Source organism: Amblyomma mixtum, chromosome 6 (genome assembly GCF_055824585.1).
Source record: "Amblyomma mixtum isolate Tamu chromosome 6, ASM5582458v1, whole genome shotgun sequence".
Classification (NCBI taxonomy): Eukaryota; Metazoa; Arthropoda; class Arachnida; order Ixodida; family Ixodidae; genus Amblyomma; species Amblyomma mixtum.
In genome coordinates, this window is record NC_143017.1 from 129,092,220 (window position 1) to 129,113,884 (window position 21,665).

At 47.5% G+C, this 21,665-nt stretch overlaps 2 protein-coding genes across 5 annotated transcripts in view; both read left to right on the forward strand.

Annotated features, from left to right (window-relative positions):
• Positions 1–538: 538 nt before the first annotated feature.
• On the forward strand, positions 539–9,298 carry LOC149340390 (uncharacterized). Of its 3 annotated transcripts, none has more exons than XM_089551232.1 (4): positions 539–878; positions 6,285–6,528; positions 6,890–7,277; positions 7,858–9,298. In XM_089551232.1, the coding sequence occupies exons 1-4, from the start codon at positions 867–869 to the stop codon at positions 7,982–7,984; spliced, it is 771 nt and encodes a 256-aa protein (XP_089407358.1). In that variant the 5' UTR covers positions 539–866; the 3' UTR covers positions 7,985–9,298. The 3 variants fall into 3 exon arrangements, with proteins under 3 accessions (XP_089407358.1, XP_089407359.1, XP_089407360.1); XM_089551233.1 differs by having other exon boundaries at positions 539–875; XM_089551234.1 differs by lacking the exon at positions 539–878 and adding an exon at positions 4,812–4,900.
• Positions 9,299–14,976: 5,678 nt separating this feature from the next.
• The window catches only part of LOC149340391 (uncharacterized), a 37,678-nt gene continuing 30,989 nt past the window's right edge, over positions 14,977–21,665 (forward strand). Inside the window, exon 1 of one of the 2 annotated variants that reach the window (XM_089549152.1) lies at positions 14,977–15,119. In XM_089549152.1, the coding sequence (XP_089405278.1) occupies positions 14,999–15,119 (121 nt within the window). In that variant the 5' untranslated portion in view covers positions 14,977–14,998. Of the gene's footprint in view, positions 15,240–21,665 lie in introns of both variants that reach the window. The other variant, XM_089549151.1, reaches the window with a different exon arrangement.

Below are 21,665 nucleotides of genomic sequence, written 5' to 3' on the forward strand. Positions count from 1 at the left end.
ATAAATATAGCCGGTGCTTTTCAGAGGCGCCACTCACAAAGCGGGCCAATTCGATGACTCTCTGCTTCCGTTCGCCGCCGGCTTGCCCTCTCTCTCTTTCTCTCTGTGAGCAGAGAAGAGAAAGAGGAGAGGAAGTGGTGCGAATGCAAGGTGCGAGGCACTTGGAAACTGGAAATGAACAACAGATAAGCAAACAGGGTTGCTTGGGTGGGAAAGGGTGAGGTTATTGTAGAGTTCCCTGAGGGCGGTCGGGAGGCAGGTACACAGGCGAAGAGAAGTAAAGACAGTCTTGGACAGCGAGAAAAACAGCTACAAAAATAGAAAAACAAAATGAAGAGAGCGGGCTGGTGCGAGAAACGTAGGAAGACAGTACGTAGTGTTTTCGATTCCGGCCTATGTATTGTTTTTCTCACCTAATGGCACAGGTAGCGGCCGCGGGCGAGGGGGGGGGGGGGGGGGGGGGGGGGGCAGGGTTTTTTGGGGAGGTTCTGGTTTCGGGGCCGCAAACGTTCGGCGCCGCTGCGCCCGTGCCTCTCGCTCGTTGACAGTTCCTCGCCACAGGAGTGGGCAGTCGATTGTTCGCCAAGCCCGTCTTTGGACGCGGCCGCGAACGCGCTGCCCCTCGGAGAGCTCCGGCACTAGCAGCAGCAGGAGCAGCGACAACTGACTTTCCCGCTCTCCCTCTTCTGCCGATCACGCCCTCTCTCCCTCTCAGAATGGGGTCAGCCTCGCACCACCCCCGCTTATAAGCACTGCGAGCCTTGTTCCCCCGTGCACAACTCCTCTGGGATCTGTTCGGAAACACCGTAGTCGACGACGAAACAGCTGCACCAGCGAGGAACAACCGACAACTCACAGCCCACGACATGGAGAACGTCGTGAGTCGCGCACCTCCCACCTTGGATTGCACTTTTCTACAGCGGACGCGGTGCATAGCTGGATGGGCTGGCTTACCTGCTGCCGTCGGAGCATGGCTAATTGAGCCGACGTATCACCGCTGATTGGCTTGAGATGCGAAGTGCGGGCTGTAGGAGTGCCGGATCAGGAGTTGGAGCGCTGCTGGGTGTTAGGGTATCGACCTATCAGCAATCTCGAATACAGCTCGTCACCCGCTTTGGAATACCTTAGTTGAACGTCAGCAACGCTCACTGCCGGCATCGTGGCGTTGTATTTGAGCTGCAATGAGCAAAATTATGCCCTGATAGGGACCTTCAGATTGGCTTGGCTCCGCTTTGCAAGCGCGGACAGATTCGAATAAGTGAGCGATAGTTATTATGCTGCAGGCGTAAGTGCGCGCGGCTGTCATGCGTTAGTTTTTGATGCGAACAACTTACCTGAAGTTGCGCGTTCGCAAAAAAAGCTTTAATGCTTGCGTGTTTTTTCCCGCGTCGGTAACCAGCTGTGTAACCTTCAATTATCATTTTCATTATAGGTTAGGACACTTCATGCAGTCAAAAATTTTCGGCTTGGGAAAAAAAAAATTCAGTGGTCGTGTGTAGATCAGAAAAAAAGATTTCTGGCAACTTCTCAGCCGGGATTCACGATTCGCGGTACGTCAGTGGCAGGAAGCGGAGCAACGACAGAGTTTTGAAAGCACGAGATAAATAGTCAATGCGCATTGGCTTACGATGGGAAAGCCAATGGTTTCGGTCGCTGCCTCTTAACTCTTTTCCTTTTGCTAAGGTCAGAGACACTGTTTCTTACAGGGTCGTAGAATGCAAATGTAGCGGCACCTGATGCTCGGCCATTAATTCAAAACTACTGTGATCGCTTCCTGCTAAGCGTCTCCTGGCCGGCGCTGGTCACTTAGCTAACCGGCTCGTTAGCGTTAGCTTGTACGTGTGCCGGTCTTCACGCCCATTTCCCAGTTCGGCGAGAGCAGGCAGGGCCATAAACGGCATAGGTTAAATACTTCCTTCTTAGGAAACGGTATCTGATGGCACATGCATCTCACTGCCCTCACCGGCTTACTAGAGTAGTTTGGTTCCCTGAAGGAAGAACCTGATTCGTGCCCCAATCCTCTCAGAAGCTATACGCGGTAAGCTCTCAGACCGCATTTTGTAGTTAGGTCCATGTCATGAATTAACCTAATCATGTACCTTAACAGGTCCCCATGAATGATTTCAATCTCAATAACCAGTCTGGAATTTGAATAAAAGGCACGTAAGACAACATCACAACGAGCATGTGAACCGGTCTATAGTCACTGAATGCGTGGCAGTGTGCTATATAGCATGAGACTGAAAGAATACGTCTTCCGCCGTCTTTCACTTCGTACCAGGAGCCTAAACTTCGTAACGTGTCATTGCTCAACGTGCCGCGAGCGAAGAATCTAGCCGTCTTGCGAGCATTAGTATAAGCCCAAACATCTCAGGCATCTGCTTTGTCGGCGAATTTTAGCCTTTGGATGTGAAACTACGTTATGCTTATGGCAGATCTGAATGTTCATAATTTCGTTCCCGGAGCACGTGACAACTCTGCGCCATACTAGCAATTGTGATCGCAGAAGAGACGTAGAGAATACCTGCTAGTTCCTTCATCACAAAGCGCATGCTTTCATTCAATAACGTCAGTTCAGTTGATACATTATAAGGGATCATTCGGGGGTCAGTCGCACGAAATAGAGCCGTAAGGTTCACTCCCGGCAGCTACCTGTGCTTGTGGATACTTAGCCGCCGGATAAAGAGCCACAGGATATATCAACCCAACGAGCAATTCTTGACGTATGACACCAACTACCATCGGGTGCAGCTTAGCCAAAGCCACTGCGGGGTGTTATAAGAGCTCGCGTAAAACGATCAATTACAAAAAAAAAACTGCAGAATTCCCCCCCCCCTTTTTTTTGTACACTCCTGGTTTACGATAGTCATCTTATCTGAATGCTTTGTAATACTAATGAAAGGAATTCATTGCTTCGTGCAGATTCGTGAAAGGGTTTCATGTAGTCTCTCTGCGATTAAGCAGGAATGATATCGTTATTAGTCGGTTGAATTCACGTAAAATATGCAGTTATTCCGATTTTGACGAAATACAGCAATATATTTTATAAAATCGCAACCCCCGATTTTCTCTGGCGGCACGTGATGAAAGAAACACAAACTACTGCTTGTCCATTATACTCTCGCATGAAAGCGTTCAGAGAACAAAACACGTGCAGCCCTACATTGTTTTCAATCTTGCAGTAAGGAAGGCTGGAGCATGCAAAAACGAGGTAGGCGAAAAGCTCGTAATGTGTAAATGAAATGAGTGAAAAGTCTAGGGGAAAAAAATCACTTTTTTATTTGTGTTATTCCTGTTCCTTAATGAAGGAAATTAATTTAATAATAATTACGGGTAGGAAATAATTCGTTAGAAATTGGTAGTTGTTGGCATTCCTCGTGTACGATTTTCCTGCACCCGACACACACACTGACGGCCGTGAAAAAGATCATAGCATGGAAGGTGATATTTGATTCAAAATTGGTATCTGCTAGTGAAGTTTCCGCTTAGCGCGGACTTTATTATTTAATGGCCTCACAGAAGGCACCGTTTCAGCCAACAAAATTGCTCGAAAAAGGTTCACCGAAAGGAAAAAAAAATTAAGCCCACAACGACCGCCCTGCAGACGTACGAGGAAGCAGCTATAGATGTGTCAAAAATATTACTACAGATTTAGCCATCTCAAGCATACACCTAAAGTATAGCTCCTTATTTTAGCCAAGCGGAATCAGCTCTAGATGTGTTAATGTCTTCCCTTTTGAAGTTCTGCAGCTTTAAATTGCAGATTTTCAATTTCTGACATGCTCACTCTCTCAGGTATCCTCCGAGCGAAGGGCACGTCTCAGAACGTATAATGCCAATTCGAAAATTCCGCGCATCTATCATTGTGTTGCCGCTTCAGTGCGTAATATGTGCTAAGAACATGTGATCCCATATTTTTTTTTTTTTTTCGTTTAAGACAGAAACTGACAGTGAAGGCTCTAAAACCACATCAAGTGGCTTGCCTTCTACTAGTGCAGCACAATATTCGTATTATATCGGGGCGTGGCAAACAATATGTAACATTCTCGTTAACCTCATTGTCCTTCATCTTTGTTCTCCTCTCTCTAACGGAGTACAAAGTCAGACTTCTTTCGAAAAATATCATGGTTTGTTTCGTAACAGATAGTGATCGTTCATGTTGTCAAGGTAGCTAGCTGTCTGTTAGAGAGCGGTCCACTTTGTGGGATTTGGCATATGCACATCTTCAACATCGACCTCGCTGAGCAATAAACACATACTACATATGAAAGTGCATCTGAAGGTGGCAGGATGCCCTCGAAACGCCTGTAGACATTAGTCGGATCCCAGAAATTCACGGCCTTTCACAGTCTCGACCTTATCTTCTGTCGGGCATTTGTGCAAACCTGACTGGCACTGCCAGACTAAGTAAACGGCTGGCAATAACAGATGGATCTACACCTCACTGCCACTTGGCCGAACACGATAGACAGACAACTGATGTCTGACCGTACCGTCAAAATAGTCGTACCACTCCATTGCATAATACTCACTGCTCAGCCCCTAATTCTTTTTACAGCCTTGTAGCCGCCGCGGTGGCTCAGTGGCTATGGTGCTCGGCTGCTGGCCCGAAAGACGCGAGTTCGATCCCGGCCGCGGCGGTTGAATTTCTTTGGAGGAGAAATTCGAGGCCCGTGTACTGTGCGATGTCAGTGCACGTTAAAGAACCCCAGGTGGTCGAAATTTCCGGAGCCCTCCACTACGGCGTCTCTCATAGCCTTAGTCGCTTTGGGACGTTAAACCCCATAAACCAACCTTTTACAGCCATGAAAAGCAGTCGTGCACGCTTTGTTCTCGGCTTCGCCATTCGATCGGGTGTCGGTGATTGTTTTGCGCTGCTAAACTGGGAAGGATGCTCAAGGTAAGTTTTGCCTAGTGCCTAACAAGCTAAAGAATGTCTCTCCAAAAATGGACGGTCTTCTTCACAACTCCTTCACGCCTAGTTCACCATTCACAGGAAGTTTTGGCAGAAAGCTCACAGAAAGGTGGCGAAAAACAAGAAAGGGACACTTAAAGCCTGCCGTGTGGTATGACCTTGCACAACTCTAATGTAGATTTCGCACTGTTCACGGCTTTCTGAGGAAAGCTACTCAAGAACTGCATAACTTGCCTCCGAGCACTTGTACCAGCGCAGCGAAACACTTAAATAATAAATTTTCAGCTAACACTAAAAGTGAAAAACCGTGACAGCTTTTTTTAATCCCTAACAAAGTGAGCCTTCATTCTTACAACTCGTTTTTATTAATGTCTCACTCTTCTCAGTACTACCGCAGGGTTCCTCAACAAGCTTTTGCTTCTAGAATGCGCACCATATTTTTCTCTAGACTGCAGGAACGGCGTGCTAGATAGTGGACGGATTTTGTCGGGTTACCATGTGAATCGCAGCGGTGGCTGCAGCCACCTTGCCGAGCAAATTCACGCGTCCAAATAGCCAATGCTCCTGTCCATGCAACACTCATTGTGGACAACGGGGTAAATTTATATCCAGCATGCACCGTCTCCTCACTAATCATTGCATCGAGTCGAGCAACGTGTTCAGTTGGAACGTATCATTGGCTGTTCCTTCTTGCCCTTTTTTTTTTTAATTTTCAGTCCTATTCTGGTTTTCTGCACTGTGAGCTATTTTCTTCATACATTGTAAGCAGAATTGTTTTATTCTGTGACGGTTCGGCCTGTGGATCAGAGAAAGTGACATCTCGCTGCAGATACTGCCTTTCAGAGAGAGTAGAATAGATCTTCCCTAAAATATCATTTCCGGCTCTGCAAAGTCTGCTAGGACAATACTTTTCATTTCTGCCATGTCTAGACGCGAACATCGTGTATCTAACCCAGCAGTTGCTGTAAGATTGCTCTTCCTTTCCTGCACATAATACCGCCCGCGTGTTTTGAAAGGGTATATTCGTCACCGCCAGCTGGCGATTAGTATTTACTACTCCCGACTATCCATTTTGTTTATCCCTTCCATTTGTTCACCGTTTTATTCATACGCTTTTTTCTCGTAGTAAGATCTGCACGGTATGTGAGATACGCCGGAGTCGTACTTTAGCTATATATGTTACGCCACCATGAGAATGTTGGTTTGGCATTTTAAAAGGAATAGCGAGCACAGACGATGAACGAAGAAAGGACAAACTCCAGCGCTGAGCAGCACATCTCGCAAAAATGCTGACGACCATCAAGGCTTAATCCCACTGTAACATTGCTTTGTACCTCATAACGAATGATCGGTATGCTTCTCCATGCAGAGGAACCTCTTCAGCATAGTGCTGGTATGCGCCGGCCTCTCGGCGGTGCTTGCCCAGCACGGATACGGCGGTGCCGGAGCCGGCGGCTACGGAGGAGCTGGAGCAGGCGGGTACGGAGGAGCTGGAGCAGGCGGCTACGGAGGCGCAGGAGCTGGAGGAGCTGGAGCTGGGGTAGTCTATGGCGGCGGTGCCGGAGCCGGCGGCTATGACGGAGCCGGAGCCTATGGAGGAGGAGCTGCCGGAGGTACTGCAGTCTACACGGGCACGAGTTAGTATGCATGATGACACCACACTGTAGGGCAAAGTGTTCGAGAAACGCATCCGTCCCTGTAAAACAGGTCGCAGCCGCACTTGTGTCAAAGCGAGATCAAACACCTGCGCCACAGCTTTCCACACACAAAGGTCACGCGATGTTCTGGCTCTCCATAAGAAATAGGAAGCTTCGCCTCATTAGCTGCTGTTTCGGCTTTGTTGACAGCTGTACACGCCCGCTAAATAATTAGTTCGCCACTGTATTCAGCACTCGAAAAAATTAGGGGGAAATGCTATTTATTTCTCAGACTGTCTGAGATGGGTTTATTCTGTTCTCTTCCTTCGTTCACTAGGCGTCGCTCCCGCAGGAGCCTACGGTGGAGCCGACTACGGCGGCGCTGCCACGGGTGGCGCGGCCGCTTACGGCGGTGCCGCTCAGGGAGCCGCCACCGGAGCCTACGGCGCCGGAAGTCCTTACGGCGGTGCCTTCGACTTCACCAACAACATTAACCACGCCGGCTACGGTGCGGGCGTCGGCGGTGTTCAGGCGGCCACCGGAGGATATGGCGGCGCTCAGGCCACCGCTGCTCAGGGCTACGCCGCTGGAGGACTCGGCGCGCAGGGCACTTCCTACGGCGGAGGAGCAGCCGCTCTCGGTGGAGGATACGGCGCTGGAGGCGCCGGAGCGGGCGCAGCCGGACTTGGCGCTGCCTACGGAGGAGCCGGTGGCTACGGAGGCGGGTAAGCGCCGACGGTTGTTCTTTGTGACTCGAAGAAAGAGCAAAAGGAAAAAAGCTACCGCACTTTTCGACACTGCTTCCGCAAAAAAGTGACAGTGATAGTTGTAGCGACCAAGAACACTGAAGTGATCTTGAGTGCAGACGCAGTCTATCCTCTGCAGAGAGCGAGCATTCAGAAAGCAAACGTAGCATATGAAAAGCATCCGGAAACACTCTCCTCAACAGCCGATACTACGATGTGTTCGGCACCCGTGAGCTCGGCTTCAACAAAACACGAGCTGAACGCATGAAAGAATGCCGCTAAGTTAGCTGAGAAGACGTGCGACGCATGCTCGTCAGCGTACGCATCTTGTACAGATAACCGTTCCACATCTGATAAGCCCTCAGCCTCGGAATCTGGCCAGGGAACTGCCCCCGGTAAGGGATCCGGTGTTGGGCTTCCTCGAAATCGTATGTCGGGCATCGTTTATGGACCGGAATGTAACTTTACTATAGGTGCCGACTAGTTTACGCAGGAAGCCTCCACGCCTGTTTTGATGGTCTCTTATCTGACTTCGCTTCTCTTCGTGTCCTCTGTGCAGCGCCGGAGGCTACGGCGCGGCGTCCGGTCTTGGCGGAGCTGCCCAGGTGTACGGCGGTGGTGCCGGCGGAGTTGGGGGCTACGGCGGTGGATTCCACCAGCAGGGAGGAGCTGGTGGAGGATATTAAGCGAAACCTGGACACCGGCGCAGCCCAAACTGGCTACTAAAGAGAGCACGCGAATAGGGGACGGTATGGATGGATCGCTTAGTCTTCACAGAGGCAGGATATACTCACTGAGGCAGGAACGTGCTCGATAGTCACAGGGTTTTTATGCATGAAGAGAATACTGATATATATAAGGAAATGGTACTTTTAAATACGGCATTTGTTATCAAATTATGACTATTCTGTACATGATGAAAATGCTGATCGTTGAAGGAGGTATTACGTGAAAATCAGGGCTAACAATGCGAAGCAGTACGCCGAGAAATTTTGGACACTGACAATTCCAGTTCGCCTTCTCCTATTGAAGGGCGAACTTGAATGACACTTAAAAGCGTGACTAAGTTTGTAATGACACTTCGCGATTGGATGTCTGGTTTAGCACTGCCGTAACGGACGGTAGCTTCTGATGTACGAAAGAAACCAGGCAGTAACAGAACGCCACCGTATTTCTTTTTTTTTAGCCTACTGCAATCTTTGTCTGAATGAGTCTTGTTCCACATCTGCGACTATTTTTATTCTCGATAAATCTCATAAAAAGTTAGTTTGTTCAGCCAATGCAGTAATCTAACCGTCACGACAATTCTCTGACCACACTCATGTCGAATATGTGGAATCTGGGCTTTAGTTGACCCCGCCCTTGCGACTATACCGTCCCCTGACAAGCTCTCTAGACCATGCATGTACAAACATTGTATATAGACATACCAGTCTAAACGTTCTCTTTGAGTGCACTGTGATCAAATCTAGCGGATAGCTTTTTTTTTACTTGTTTGTTTGTGCTAAGTTATGAGCCGTTGACATGCGAGCTCATAGAGAGAGCTACTGCTCTCCCCGCAGCTCGCACGTTGCGGTTACTGTTGTTGTACACAGCGCACATCCTGTACTGCGCGAGCGTGATAAAAAGGCATGCTCCGATTCAGCAGCTGAACCTGGGAAGCTTCCTTTGCCGCGACCGACTATTTCTGTTCAGCGCTGTTGTGTTAATGTTTCAGTGCGTTGTATTATGCTACAGTACTGCGTAAATCGCCAGCAGAAGTACGTATTGTTAAGTACATGCAGCTGCACGCTCTCGTTGCTAAGAGGAGGAACGAGCATGAATAAAAATAGTTCCATGCCTACTGGGTATAGGTATACTGTTTTTAACATGAACCAAACTCAGTTAATGGCCACTTATGTTCATTGACCTCGGTGACAATATGTGTGTGTTTGCGTTATGATTCGAAAACAGGCTGTGGATTGTTAGTGAACTGTTAGTCTTAGTAAGTTTTTATTTAATAAAGATCTCGACAAGCTACGCCCACGTACTGTCTTGTTTCTTTTTGTTATTTCTTACTTGTGTTCATTCAACACATGACTTCGTACCAGTCTTTGAAATAGGAAATGGGTTCATTTAACTTTGTTAGTTCATAAAAGATCCGGCTCATCAAATTCCTTTCTGGTAGATGTTCTCGACCAAAGTGTGAATATAAACTGACTACTGCACACAACAAGTCACGTGGCTGCTCTGCTTCTTGCGTTTTTGTAAATCAGATGCATGGCACTTGTTTATTTGCGAACAACTCAACAAGTGCGAATGACATAATGTCAGCGCCTTGAAAGCGCATTCGCTGCTGTGCGTCCTGACAAAGATGTTTTTTTTTTTTTTCACTTCACAGAAATCCTACTCAAGTTAATTATATTGCACACGGCTGAATGCAGGCCAGCTATCAGGCAGTTATACAAAATAAGAGAGATGTCACTGAATCAGTTTCTTTTCTTAAGTTCAGTAACAAAGCAAACGCATGTAATTAATGCCCCAACAATAATCGCCATGTGTTACAGGACGCCACATGTGCAAACGCTACAAAACTACAAATTCTTTAATAACAATAACGTTTTTCTTCGAGAATAGTTCAATAGAATGCTTGCATGAATTCAGGAATCTGAAGATGGTCAGGTTGTTCGTGGCCCACGCAAAGTATTCTCCCAAAGATTAAGCGTCCGATTTAGACATGGCGACATATTACAAGGGTCTAGACTCTTACTTCATGTTTTGATAATACTACCCTCCCCCGAAGCTTACGGCACTGCGCAGTTTTGCCAACAAAGCTGCGGTCTGTACCAAAGCAGCGGCAGCACGTTTGAGCGAGTGTGTTACACTGACAATAGCGCCGCTGGTCTTCAGCCACTGGGCCTGAGAAAATTCTTTGGGTGCAAGCATTGCACCAGCTATCTCCAGCCGTGAAAAACATAGTGTGCAGCATAGTCTTGGACCCAGCGCCCTGCACTGAGTGGCTCTAATGTCAGCGCAGGACGCGCACTCGAGCGTTCGTGTTTGAAGGCCGGAATACATGGAGCGTTTTTACGGCTGCAAGTCGGCGATATTCGCCCGACGGCGCGCACTCGACGCCCGGCGTAGAAACAAAAAATTGTCAGTTGTGTGACCAATGGCCATCCCGAGTAGAATTGCGGAAGCAACGGCGCGGCAATCACAGCGGCGGCGGCATCTCAGGCCAGGCGGATGTCTCAGGTGGCACTTGGACTGTCCAAAGTGCGTAGAGGCGAAAGCGTTTTCCGCACCACTTTGACTGCCGCTGTGGCACTGGTGACGTCACCACTGGATGAGGTCACACATAATTAAGTACTAACTACTGAGTAATGACAAATTACTAATGGCTAATTACTGATTAGTGACTAAATAATAATTAACTACTAATTAATGACGCTTAAGCTTCGCCTTTAGGAGTAGAACGCGACAGCGTGTTGTAGCGCTGCCAGGGAATCCACAGAACGCCACCACCCGTTCGGCACAATGCCTTGCCCGTTGAACGCAACGAGGAAAGGAAATGGCGCAGTAATTCTCTGTCATCTCGGTGGGCACCTGAACCGCACCGTTATAGTGAACTAGAATACTCATTATACGCACCGTACAGGAAGGGAGTCGGAATGAAAGAAGAAAGGGAAAAAGGGGGCCGTAATGAAGAAAATTAAAATTGTATTTGAGAAAAGGAAATTAAGCAGTAACTGTGTCATACTTCTCGGTGGACACCCGTCATCCGTTTGTAGAGGAAGGGAGGAAGTGAGAGTGAAAGAAGAAACAGAAGAAGGGCCGTAATGAAGAAAATGAAAATTGTATTTGAGGAAAGGAAATTATGCAGTAACTGCCTCACACTCGCTCCTCGCGCATGCGCAGTTGGGGCTCTCTGGGGCTCCGCGAAATCGCTCACACCTAGCGTAGTGTTGCTTCCGCAACAAAATGCCCGCCGCCGCCGATCTGGTTCCGCCAGATATTAACGCGCGGCGTCCCGTGATACCGGAAGCGCGGCAGATGAAGCAAGCCAATAGCAGCGCAGAAAGCCCGTTCTTCCGGTATGGCTGCCTCTGCCTGCCGTCACCAGCATGGTGAAATGGCGCTTTTTTTTTTTAGAGAGAACACAGCGTCTATTCTAGAGGCACGACTAAAGAACACGACAAAACTCTATTGTGAATCAGGTAGCAACAAAACACTGTCACGCAAAAAGCTTAACAGGAACAGCAGCGTGGTTTCCATCAAGCAAAGCAAAATAAAGCATAAACAAAAGGAGAGTTATGAGGTCACAAAGAGAAAATACAAGGTGTGGTTCAGTTAACACAAAGGTAATGCCAGTTTAACGGCTGAAAAAAAAGATGCATAAACGCATACAATGCTGCGCGATTGAACGAAGCAATACAAAGTACAACACAGGTACAGCGGTGGAGCTACGCGGACAAACAAATAATTTTAGAGAGCGGGAGAAGCGGTGCCTTATCTATGGAGTGGCAAGGTGCGGTCGCAACGAGACCTAAAGTGCTGCAGAGATGCTCGCTGCGGGGCCGATGAGGTGTCGCGAACACCGCTGAGCTTGGCCCGCGCATTTTCGAGGCCGTGGTCACCGCAGTCGACGTGTCAGGCCTGGACCGGAGGCTCGCTTGCTGGCCGCATCCCTGGCCTGCTTCACATGCGTCGCACGCATCGACTTCCTCCAAGCAATCTGCCCATCTCGTGTTTTAAATTAAAGGAAGGCGATCTAAAGGAAATGCACGCAATCCCTACAGCTGTATCTCGAAAGGAAGGCCAAAAGTTCGCGGACGAGCGGTGACTTTCAACTGAATGTCTATTTCATAGAGCGAGGGGCCGAAACGGGCAGTTCGACAAAGGACACGACTGCACAGGGGACGAGAACTAACAGCAGCAAAAAAGAACAGCGAAAGCATGGACAAAACCCTACAGTGTCACTTCTCTAGATGTGGCCTTGTTTCACAGACTACCACTTTGGTCATCGAAGGGGAAGAGTGGTGGGCGCGCAGAGAATGGTTCTTCGGGGCTTGGAGGGCCAGCGGTCGAGGAGTGCTGACCGCATCCGTCGACTTCATTCGGTTATCAGTAAAACAATATGCTTCCCCAGCGACCGCTTTGCTCGCCTGTTAATAGTTGCAGGTCTTTTTAGTTTATGGCGCAGTCGATGCGCCGCGGTCGCTAGTCGCTTTCGATGCCGCGCTGTGTGGCCAATTCTCGGCCGTCTCCGACGGGTGCTGATCAGTTTTTTGTCCGAGGAACTCTTTTTCTTGGCTGAGGAAGAGTTTCTCCGGCAATGGTCATGCCCATTCATTTCTGTGAATGACGGTCGTCTTGTCCTGGTTTTTAGGCCAAACTGGCTCTAAGGTCTCCTTTTCAATGTTTCAATGTGTAATTATTGCCTTTCCGCTCTTCTGGCAATAGGTATATATGCTATCCTGTTTTACAACGCCCATTCCTGTTAGTTACTTAGAAATGTTTATGGTACCTCTTTAATTGGCTAGCCTTACATGCTTAATGTCATGTGTTCTTGTAAATGTGAATGTATCTGGTAACCTTGGAATGTGTACATATGTAAATGAAATTTTTTCTGAATATCTTCTGGGTAAGTTGGCTATATTCTTGGGACATAACTGCAGCGCGAAAATCACGAGCACAAAAGGAAGGAACAGACTCGGACACACGCTGCTTTTGCTTGTCTGTGTCTATGGCTGTTTCTTCCTTTTCTGTTCTTGATTTTTTCGCGCCGTAGTTATGTGATTTATGTACCAAGAATTAGGCTTTCCTTTTAGAGCATTAGCTCCTCTCCAATTATTCAGTTCCGCCTGGTCAGAACACACCCTCAGGCTCAACCCGTGCATCTTTGTCTCTCTCACCATCTGCCCTATCTCACCCTAGCCCTCAAAACTGTCTCTACACTAACCCTCCATCACCATCTCCTCACCTAGTGAAGCCCTCTTGAGGCGGGGGCGCCCATGTCTGGTTACACTTTCATTATTATGACGGGCTAATAATTAGGACCTGGTGTTAATCGTGAAATGATGACGCGTACTACGTTTCGCCTCTCCTGCCCTGCTCCTCCTCCTCGCCCTCGCAATGTTTGTCGTGGCTATGTGGTTCAGGAGGTAACCGCTTCAGGGGCACTGCGGTTCTGAGGCTTTTGCCAATGCTTTTTTCCATACAGGGTGGACCCTACTAACCCTATTCTAGCTGGCCAGTGTGTAGCCAAAGTGCGGAGAAAATCTCTTGCAGTGCCATATGATGGCACTGCCATGAATGCTTGCGCAGATAATACAAAAATTTAACACTCTGCTGTTTCAACAAGCCCCTATGGAAATCTGAAGAGAATATGTGAGTACTTTTAAGCACTCTGATCTTGTAACTCTGACCATTCTGTCGACTGAACAATCGTTGTTCCCAGACTAGTACGCCCTACATTGTGTCCTCAAAGTAACAGTGGGTATCAAGAGGCGTTATTAAAGTGGCTGCACCGGAGTTAGCAAAAATTAGCAGCGGGTGTTCATCGGTGCACGGCCGCCACTTTCTCACGGAAGTCATAGTTTTTAACTGTATGCCGCAGTAACCACTGCCACACTCGCACCGCATCACCGCGTGCTTGCGTAGCCTCCGCGCGGTCCGCATGCTGCAAACTCCCGGCAGCCAACGTGAATCACAGGCGTTGCATCACAACGGGCTTGCTTGCTTCTCGTTTTCTGCTGTCCTCCTGCTCCTCCTCTGCTCCCATCTCCCTGAACTTTATTGTTCGCGTTGAGGGGCGCTACGGGCATACACCGCTCATTGGTCGCTCTATCGGTCAATTTATGATTTGCCCTGAACTAAATGTATTCCTCAGCATAAACTCAGCATAAACTTTTTAAGAGCAGTTTTTGCGCTCGAGCATGTAACATGCGTCGCAACATGCTTTGTAGAGAACGTCATCCTGTTTGTGCTCCAGGGTCGGCGATAAGTACGATGTCGGTGTCATTGCGCATAAGCAAAAAACGGGCGTAACTGACACATGCACATGTGGCACTGCGGCAGTGGCCATGCATAGCTGTTCGTTATAATGTACAACCAAGAAATCAAGTCATTCTTTTATAAATCACAGCACGCTTCTATTCGCCTTTAACGCCGCCTGTAACACGCACAGTCATTGCCGCCAGCAGCATTCACGCGCCTTAAGGAGTTCTGTACAAAGGCTAAGGGCCGAGGTGATGCGCACGATAGGAAACAAAGAACGCGGCGCGAAATGTCTGAAGTCAATCTGTTCCCTCTCTCGCCATAACCAAAACACTAAATATCAACCCTAGTATCGTATTAAATATACAAGGCGCCAAGGAAAGCTTTCTTCGGCTCGCGGCATATACGCATATCGCCTGTTTTCATTTTAAATAAATCCTCGTGTTTTGTATATTACCTTTTCGTCGCTCGTCATTTCGGGACATCACAATAGCAATCGTGCGCATCAGACCTGTGGTCCGGCGCGTCCCTGTCTCGTTATGATTTTTCTTTCCATTTCTGCTCCGGTTATTTTTATTCGTGAACTTCAGTTTTCTTCACATCACCACCTCGCTCGCGTCCAATGTGATTGTCTGGGCCTAGCAGCCGTCACGAAGGCGTTCGTCAGCAATGACATTAGCTCCGTGAAATGGCATTTGCCCGCGTTCGTCTCCTCGAGGCAAATGTCATTTGCCGGCGTCGCCGGCGAGTCAGCGCGCAATTACCGTCACCGAAGCACCCAGGCCCCAGCGTGTCGGTTCCTGTGTGTCCGCAGTGCAGGTGACCGCGACACGGCGCCAGAAGGTAAGCGAAGGTTAACCAAAGCTGATCTCCTCCGACACTGGTACCGTCCCTACGGCGCCCGCAGGAACACCATCATGGCCCAAGTGTCCCAGGAGGTCGTCTCAGGCACTTTCCTGCACCGTAAGCGCCCAACCCCGTTCACACCCAGAAGTCGTTCTTCTGGTCTGCCATGAAAAGGCCATATCGTTGAACGCATGAATAATATGATCGCAAGTTCCAATTCTACATCAAACTTCATATTTTCAAACGACTTACACGAAGGCTTTTGCTCACTGTATCCAAAACTAAATGGACGTTTGCCAACTGCAGCGCGAATTTTAGCGTTCAGCTTCGGCGTCACGCACTGATGAAACTTCGCGCCTACACCGTTTATCTCGAACGGTAGCACGTATATTATTCTCGTATATTATTCCCTTGCTTGTGGCCTCGGCAGCACGTGCTGGTAGATTTGTCCCTGCTCAACGCTTCAGTTCGTGATCTCGCAGGCGCAACGCTTCTGCGTCAGCATGGTCCCTGTCTGAGGCACTGAGCGTCACTCACGAGGGTTCGGTATATCTCAAGCCGTTCACTCTGTCTAGAGCGACACGTCATCACAGCGAACAATGCGCAGGGGACTCAACAGAGACGAAGAGGCCTGCATTCGCACATGGCGACCAATAGGCAGCGCAGCGCCTTCTTCTCCAGAGAGCAGTGGAAGACGAAGACGAGTATATAGCTCGCGCTCGCAGGTGCCTGGCGCCGACTAATGCGTATTATAATAATATAATATAATAATGCTTTATTTCCACCAAATCAAATACAATTTGATGGAGGAGGGGAGAAAAAAAGCGGCTATCCGCTTGACGGAGTTCTCCTCTCCTGTTCAGACGGCAGTGACAGAAAACGAGGAACTAAATTGAACATCAAGTCATTAAGAACATAAAACGAAGAATTAAATTGAACATCAAGTCATAGATGAACAAAAACATAAATATAAGCAATGTCTGTAACCGAACAGAATACACAGAAATCAAAAGGGGGTATCAGCAACGAAAAAGGAGTATCAGCACAGTAGACGACCAGTCATCAAATAACAAAAAGGGTGGAGAGCAATTCATAAAACAGGAGTTGATGTATTAGCACTTAACCAAATGAACAATCATACTACGCAGAGAGGAGATGGTGATTTCACGGAGGTTTACGCCTGCTTCATTTAACTGGTTTTGTAAATACGGCAGTTGATAATTAAGTCTTTGACGACCGTAGCTAGTTCTTGTGAATGGTAAAACCCATTGTGGTTTGTGGCGATGCGGATATGGTGAATCGGACTGATGCAAAGGAGCCATAGAGGAAATGGTGTCAACATGGCGCTTTTGCTCAACTGTATACACGCGCAGCAGTCTGTAAGCATAGAGGTTTAATATGGTGATAATGTTGAGGTTAGTTACCAAATCCTGAGTTGTGTGTCTAACGGGCAAGTCATAAACTATACAAAGGACTTTTTTCTGAAGTACTAATACTACTGCTTTCCCCCTTTGTCACTTGCTGTCCTCCCACCGCATTCCTGGCCTCCGCGGCCGCGTTACGATGCAGGAGAAACGCAAAAGGCAACCATGTGCTTTGCGATGCCAGTGCACATTAACTATCCCCAGATGATCGAAATTATTCCGGAGTCCTCCACTGCGGCACCTCTTTTATCTCTTTCACTCCTACCTTCCTCCGTTCCTTCACGGCGCGGTTGAGGTGTCCACCCAGAAGTGAGACAGTTATCGCGCCTTTCATCTCCTGATAACCAATCATCAGTTAGGATGTCCACATTTAGTGAGACACTGTTCCTTTCCTACCAACCACTGACGACTAGTGACTCTATTGGAGACCCACTATTGACGGCCCCTTTTGAGTGAGCTGTGCCGAAGAATTTTCATTTTGAAATGAAATCCTTTTTATTTGCCATCAAATACAGATGGGGGGATTGTAGAAAAAAAGCTGTCCTTGGACAGCTTGACGGGTCCACAATTCCTTATTTTGGCAGAGTGGCGGCATCACGTAACATATTCTTGATATCCACACAGATACATACATATTTAATATGATACAGATTAGTACTCGTAGTAAACGAAAACAACAGAAAACAACAACAAAAAGAACATAAAACAACAGCGGAACTCACTTCTACAAATCCAAAAGAAAACAACAGCAAGGCTAGATAACATTACATAGAAACCAAATACAACTGCCGGAGGTCCTTCTAGGTTGCCGTGAAAAGGTCAAAGCGGACAGAATTATAATAATTAAAAAGCGTTGGTATTGTGTACTTAAGGCACTGTTTCCCGTAACTTGAACGTGACATCGCTACTGACAAATCCTCGAAGTGTCTTGTAAGGTAACTTGGAGTTCTGTCCTGTAATTGGGATAGGTTACGTATATTGTTGATATTCCTCTGGATTTCTTGTTTATGTATACATGGCTTAAGCGATATCTATAGAGATTGTGAGCTGGAATTACACCAGAGTTGCTAATTAAAGTTGAGGTGGAAGCAGTGTAAGAAGCATTATATGTGTGTCGGAGATACTTTTTCTGTAACAGGTGGATGTGTTCTATATTAGTGGATGTTGTGTTTTTCCATACTAGTTGACAACAGTTCAAGTGTGACTGAAAGAGTGAATGATAAAGCAAACGTTTGATGCGTGTGGGAAGGATATACCTTAAACGACCTATTACACCAGTTATTTGACTTATTTTGCTTAGAACATGTTTTAACGGAAAATTCTGGAACTGGATCTATGACATCCTCTGTGGATATACTACACTTGTATTATTCCACACCCGTGGAAAAATTACTCAAATACATTGAGGAGAGCGCTCATAGGTTCGGCGCAATAGCTTTCCCAAGCGAGTAAACTGTCCCATTCAAGAGCTTTCTATAGAACTTCTCTCCTTGCACTTGAAGCCCTCTTTTGTTGAATGGGAAGAAAAGGTGAATCTACAGAAATATGGCGTCTTCATAAGGTATTCCTTACAGGCTCCGTTTTTAGAGACCTACTTTATCCGTTTCAGAAGTATAGTGGGCTTGAGAATGCCTCGACTGGGTCAGGGTTCGAAAAATATTCCGATTTGTGAGTAGCTATTTACTCATCTGCAATGGCAAAGATGACAATGCCGATATAAAGCCACCACCAAGACAGTTTTATTTTTCTGAAACGCCGTTGTCATCGACTGCTCTGAGAGCATCGGTTCTGGAAACGAGACGAGCACAACCTGCGGCTTATACTCACCGTCGGACCTGCTTCTCGACTGACTCGAGCAGCTGCAAATATATGGCAGCAATCCATCCTTGAGGCGATCGTTTGCGACTCAGTTCCGTGCGCCTATTGCGCGCGGCAATGGCCAGCTGAATTTTATCGGTGCCTCGAGGCTCATCTGCACTGAGGTGTACTAGAATTTCCAGTCCACATGGGTCCCAAGCAATAATACGAATGAGGCTTGTGAAGAAAGCAGCCTTGAGTAGCGCGAGTTCGTCTACTATGTGCAACGCATTCATGGTGGCCGGACACGAACGACTCTGCGCCACGACGCGGTCGAGCTCGAGTCGCTACTTCAGAAAGAGGCAAAGAGAGCATAAAGTTGCTTATGTCTGATTTTATTGCTATCAAAATTGTTTTTATGTTAGTGGTTCCCCTTACCTGCCTTCCCATACCCTGGACAAAATAGAAAGGGAAATTAACATTCTTTGGTGAAAGTAATATGAATACGGCGCGACCAAAGCGAACAGAAAAGACACAGAACGCTGGACCGGTCGTTCGTGTGTCCGTTCTGTGTCCGTTGTTCGCGCCGTCTTCATATTACTTTCACCAGCTTTCACCATGAACCAACTAGCTAAAAAAAAAAGAGAGAACACACGCGCGTTAATGATATCCTAGTTGAAATTAAGAGGCAGAAGGTGGTCTTGGGCAGGGCATGTAATGCGAAGGAAAGATACTTAAAGAAAGGAATTGCACTAAAAAGACACGGACGCACGTATTATTTCTTTTGTGTTTCTTCGTCAAACAAACCAATTGCGCCTGTCTATGTCCTTTCTCGTCCGTGTTTATTTAGCGCAATTCCTTCAAGTATGTACGACCGACTCGCCCAACAACGTGCTCTCTCGAAGGAAAGATAACTAACTGGTCTTTAAAGGTAACGGAGTGGATTCCAAGAGAAGGCAAGCGTAGCAGGGGGGGGGGGGGGGGTGGGGGGGGGCAGAAAGTTAGGGATGAGATTACGAAATTTGCGGGAATACGGTGGCCACAACCGAAGGACAGGGTTAATTGGAGAGACATGGGAGAGGGCTTTGCCCAGCAGTGGGCGTAGTCAGGCTGATGGTGATGATGATGATGATTAATATTCCTTGCGTATATGCTTGCTTCGAACCTCATTGCTCTCTACTACTTTAACCCGTATGCCGTGCAAAAAGTACAACTTGGAAAAAAAAAATGCGGATGTTCTAAAATTTCTAATATGTTCTCGAAGTTTTCAATAAATACCTTAAAGGGTGGGGCAAAAGTAGCTTTAAATGAACAAACAAAGGGGCAATTATCGCAAAACGATTTACTTAACCTGAACAGGCAGTACTCACATGACCTGGGAGGTTATTTCCTGAGCTGGCTGAACTCATATCAACACACACCCGCCGCGGTGGCTCAATTGTTACTGCGCTCGGCTGCTGTCCTGGAAGACGCGGGTTCGATCCCGGCCGCGGCGGTTGAATTTCGATGAAGGCGAAATTCTAGAGGCCCGTGTACTGTGCGATTTCAGTGCACGTTAAAGAACCTCAGGTGGTCGAAATCTCCGGAGCCCTTCACTACGGCGTCTCTCATAGCCTTAGTTGGTTTGGGACGTTAAACCCCAATAAACCAAACCAAACTAAACCAATCATATCAACACAATGACGTTTGTGTGCTGATAAATTTCTGTCAATGTCTTCTAAGCAAAATAGTGAACTTAATTTTGTCCACATCCGTCCACGGCAAAGGCGCACTTATGAGGGCCTCGGATGGCTGTTGTATTTTTGTACGCTACCGGCCGGGAGAATGCTGGTGAAATCATGGAGAAACCACGGCAATAAAAATGGCTATGTAATCAGGCAAGCGAATAGAGAAAGCCAAGTCAAGCTGTGACAAGAAAATACCAACCCCTGCTTTTTCCTCACAGTGCGCAGCATCAGTAGCAATTACATTATGCGACAGAAAATTCTCCAATTGATCATGCCAAACATAAACCAAGGCGGACACCGGAATAGACTGATTGTTATATGTGTCATCAAAACATAAATCAAACTGAGGTAGACGAGGACTGGATGGAGCAAGGCAATACACATCAACCAGCAACGAGGATAGAAGCGACTGAACGAATACGACATGCGGCCTTTCGTAGCGCGAGCAGTAAATGCGGAAAAATAAACGAGGCGAGGGAACGAAAATAGTTTGCGAACACGACAGGGTTGAACCACATAGCTTGAGAAAGATCTGAACTTTACCTGTACGCTGCTGAAACCGCAAGTCCAAATGAAGGACACAAGCCTCGGTGCAAAGCACATATTATCGTCACAAAACTAGGCAAGACAATCTAAAGCCGCCAGGCTTGGCGTTCGAGCGGGAGAAGCAGCCGAAGCTTGTAGGCAGTAGAGCCAGAAAGCAGGGCGCAGCAGAACTCAAAGATAGGGCGCACTTAAAGTTTATAGGTAATTACCAGCGCATATCTTGGCATCCCCTACCTCAGGAAACCTAGGGCGCGCTCCCCTTTAAGCGTGATGCGCTCGATATGAGGTCGCCAACTCATAAAAGAATTGTAAAAAACACCCAAATAGTTGAAACCTGAACGATCGACTACTTACAGTACGAGAGATAAATGGACTCAGAATGATTGACCGGAAAAACCATACTAGAGGCCCGTGTACTGTGCGATGTCAGTGCACGCTAAAGAACCCCAGGTGGTCGAAATTTCCGGAGCCCTCCACTACGGCGTCTCTCATAGCCTTAGTTGCTTTGGGACGTTAAACCCCATAAACCAAATCAAACCAAAATCCATACTGAAACATCGGTTAACAGAAGACGCATTTTACTCTCCAGACCAAGATGCGCAGACTATATCGAGCACTCTGGACGGAAGACAATCTGTCGTGGAGAAAGAATCTTATTATGTGTAATGATCTGGGTTAAACTCTTTAAAGTTTGACCAAGACAGAAGTTAGAAAAATGGGTCGGATGTTGTCGGTTACGTGTCCCAAGCTTTGGTTCTTTAATGACAGCACAACTTTAGCAAGCTTCTAGGAGCAAGTGACCCGGGGGTGTTTCGGGGAGCAGTTAATTAAGTTGAGTAGCTTCTGCAAAGAAACTTTGCACAGGATGTTAACACACCAGAAGTAATACCATCGTTCCGAAAGGCGGGTTCCCGAGATTACAGCTGCCAGCTCTGGCATATAATCACCTCGGAAAAATACGTCACTCTAACACGGAACGAGGGAGGCCTCGGGCATGACGACGAAAAACGAGCTGCAAGACGGCGACCGAGAGTATCCATTAAGTCAGC

Excerpts from the sequence above, each read along its gene's own strand:
- LOC149340390 (XM_089551232.1), top strand. Across the intron at positions 6,529-6,889 it reads TGGAGGAGGAGCTGCCGGAG|GCGTCGCTCCCGCAGGAGCC; the intron begins GTACTGCAGTCT and ends TTCGTTCACTAG. Across the intron at positions 7,278-7,857 it reads GCCGGTGGCTACGGAGGCGG|CGCCGGAGGCTACGGCGCGG; the intron begins GTAAGCGCCGAC and ends TCCTCTGTGCAG.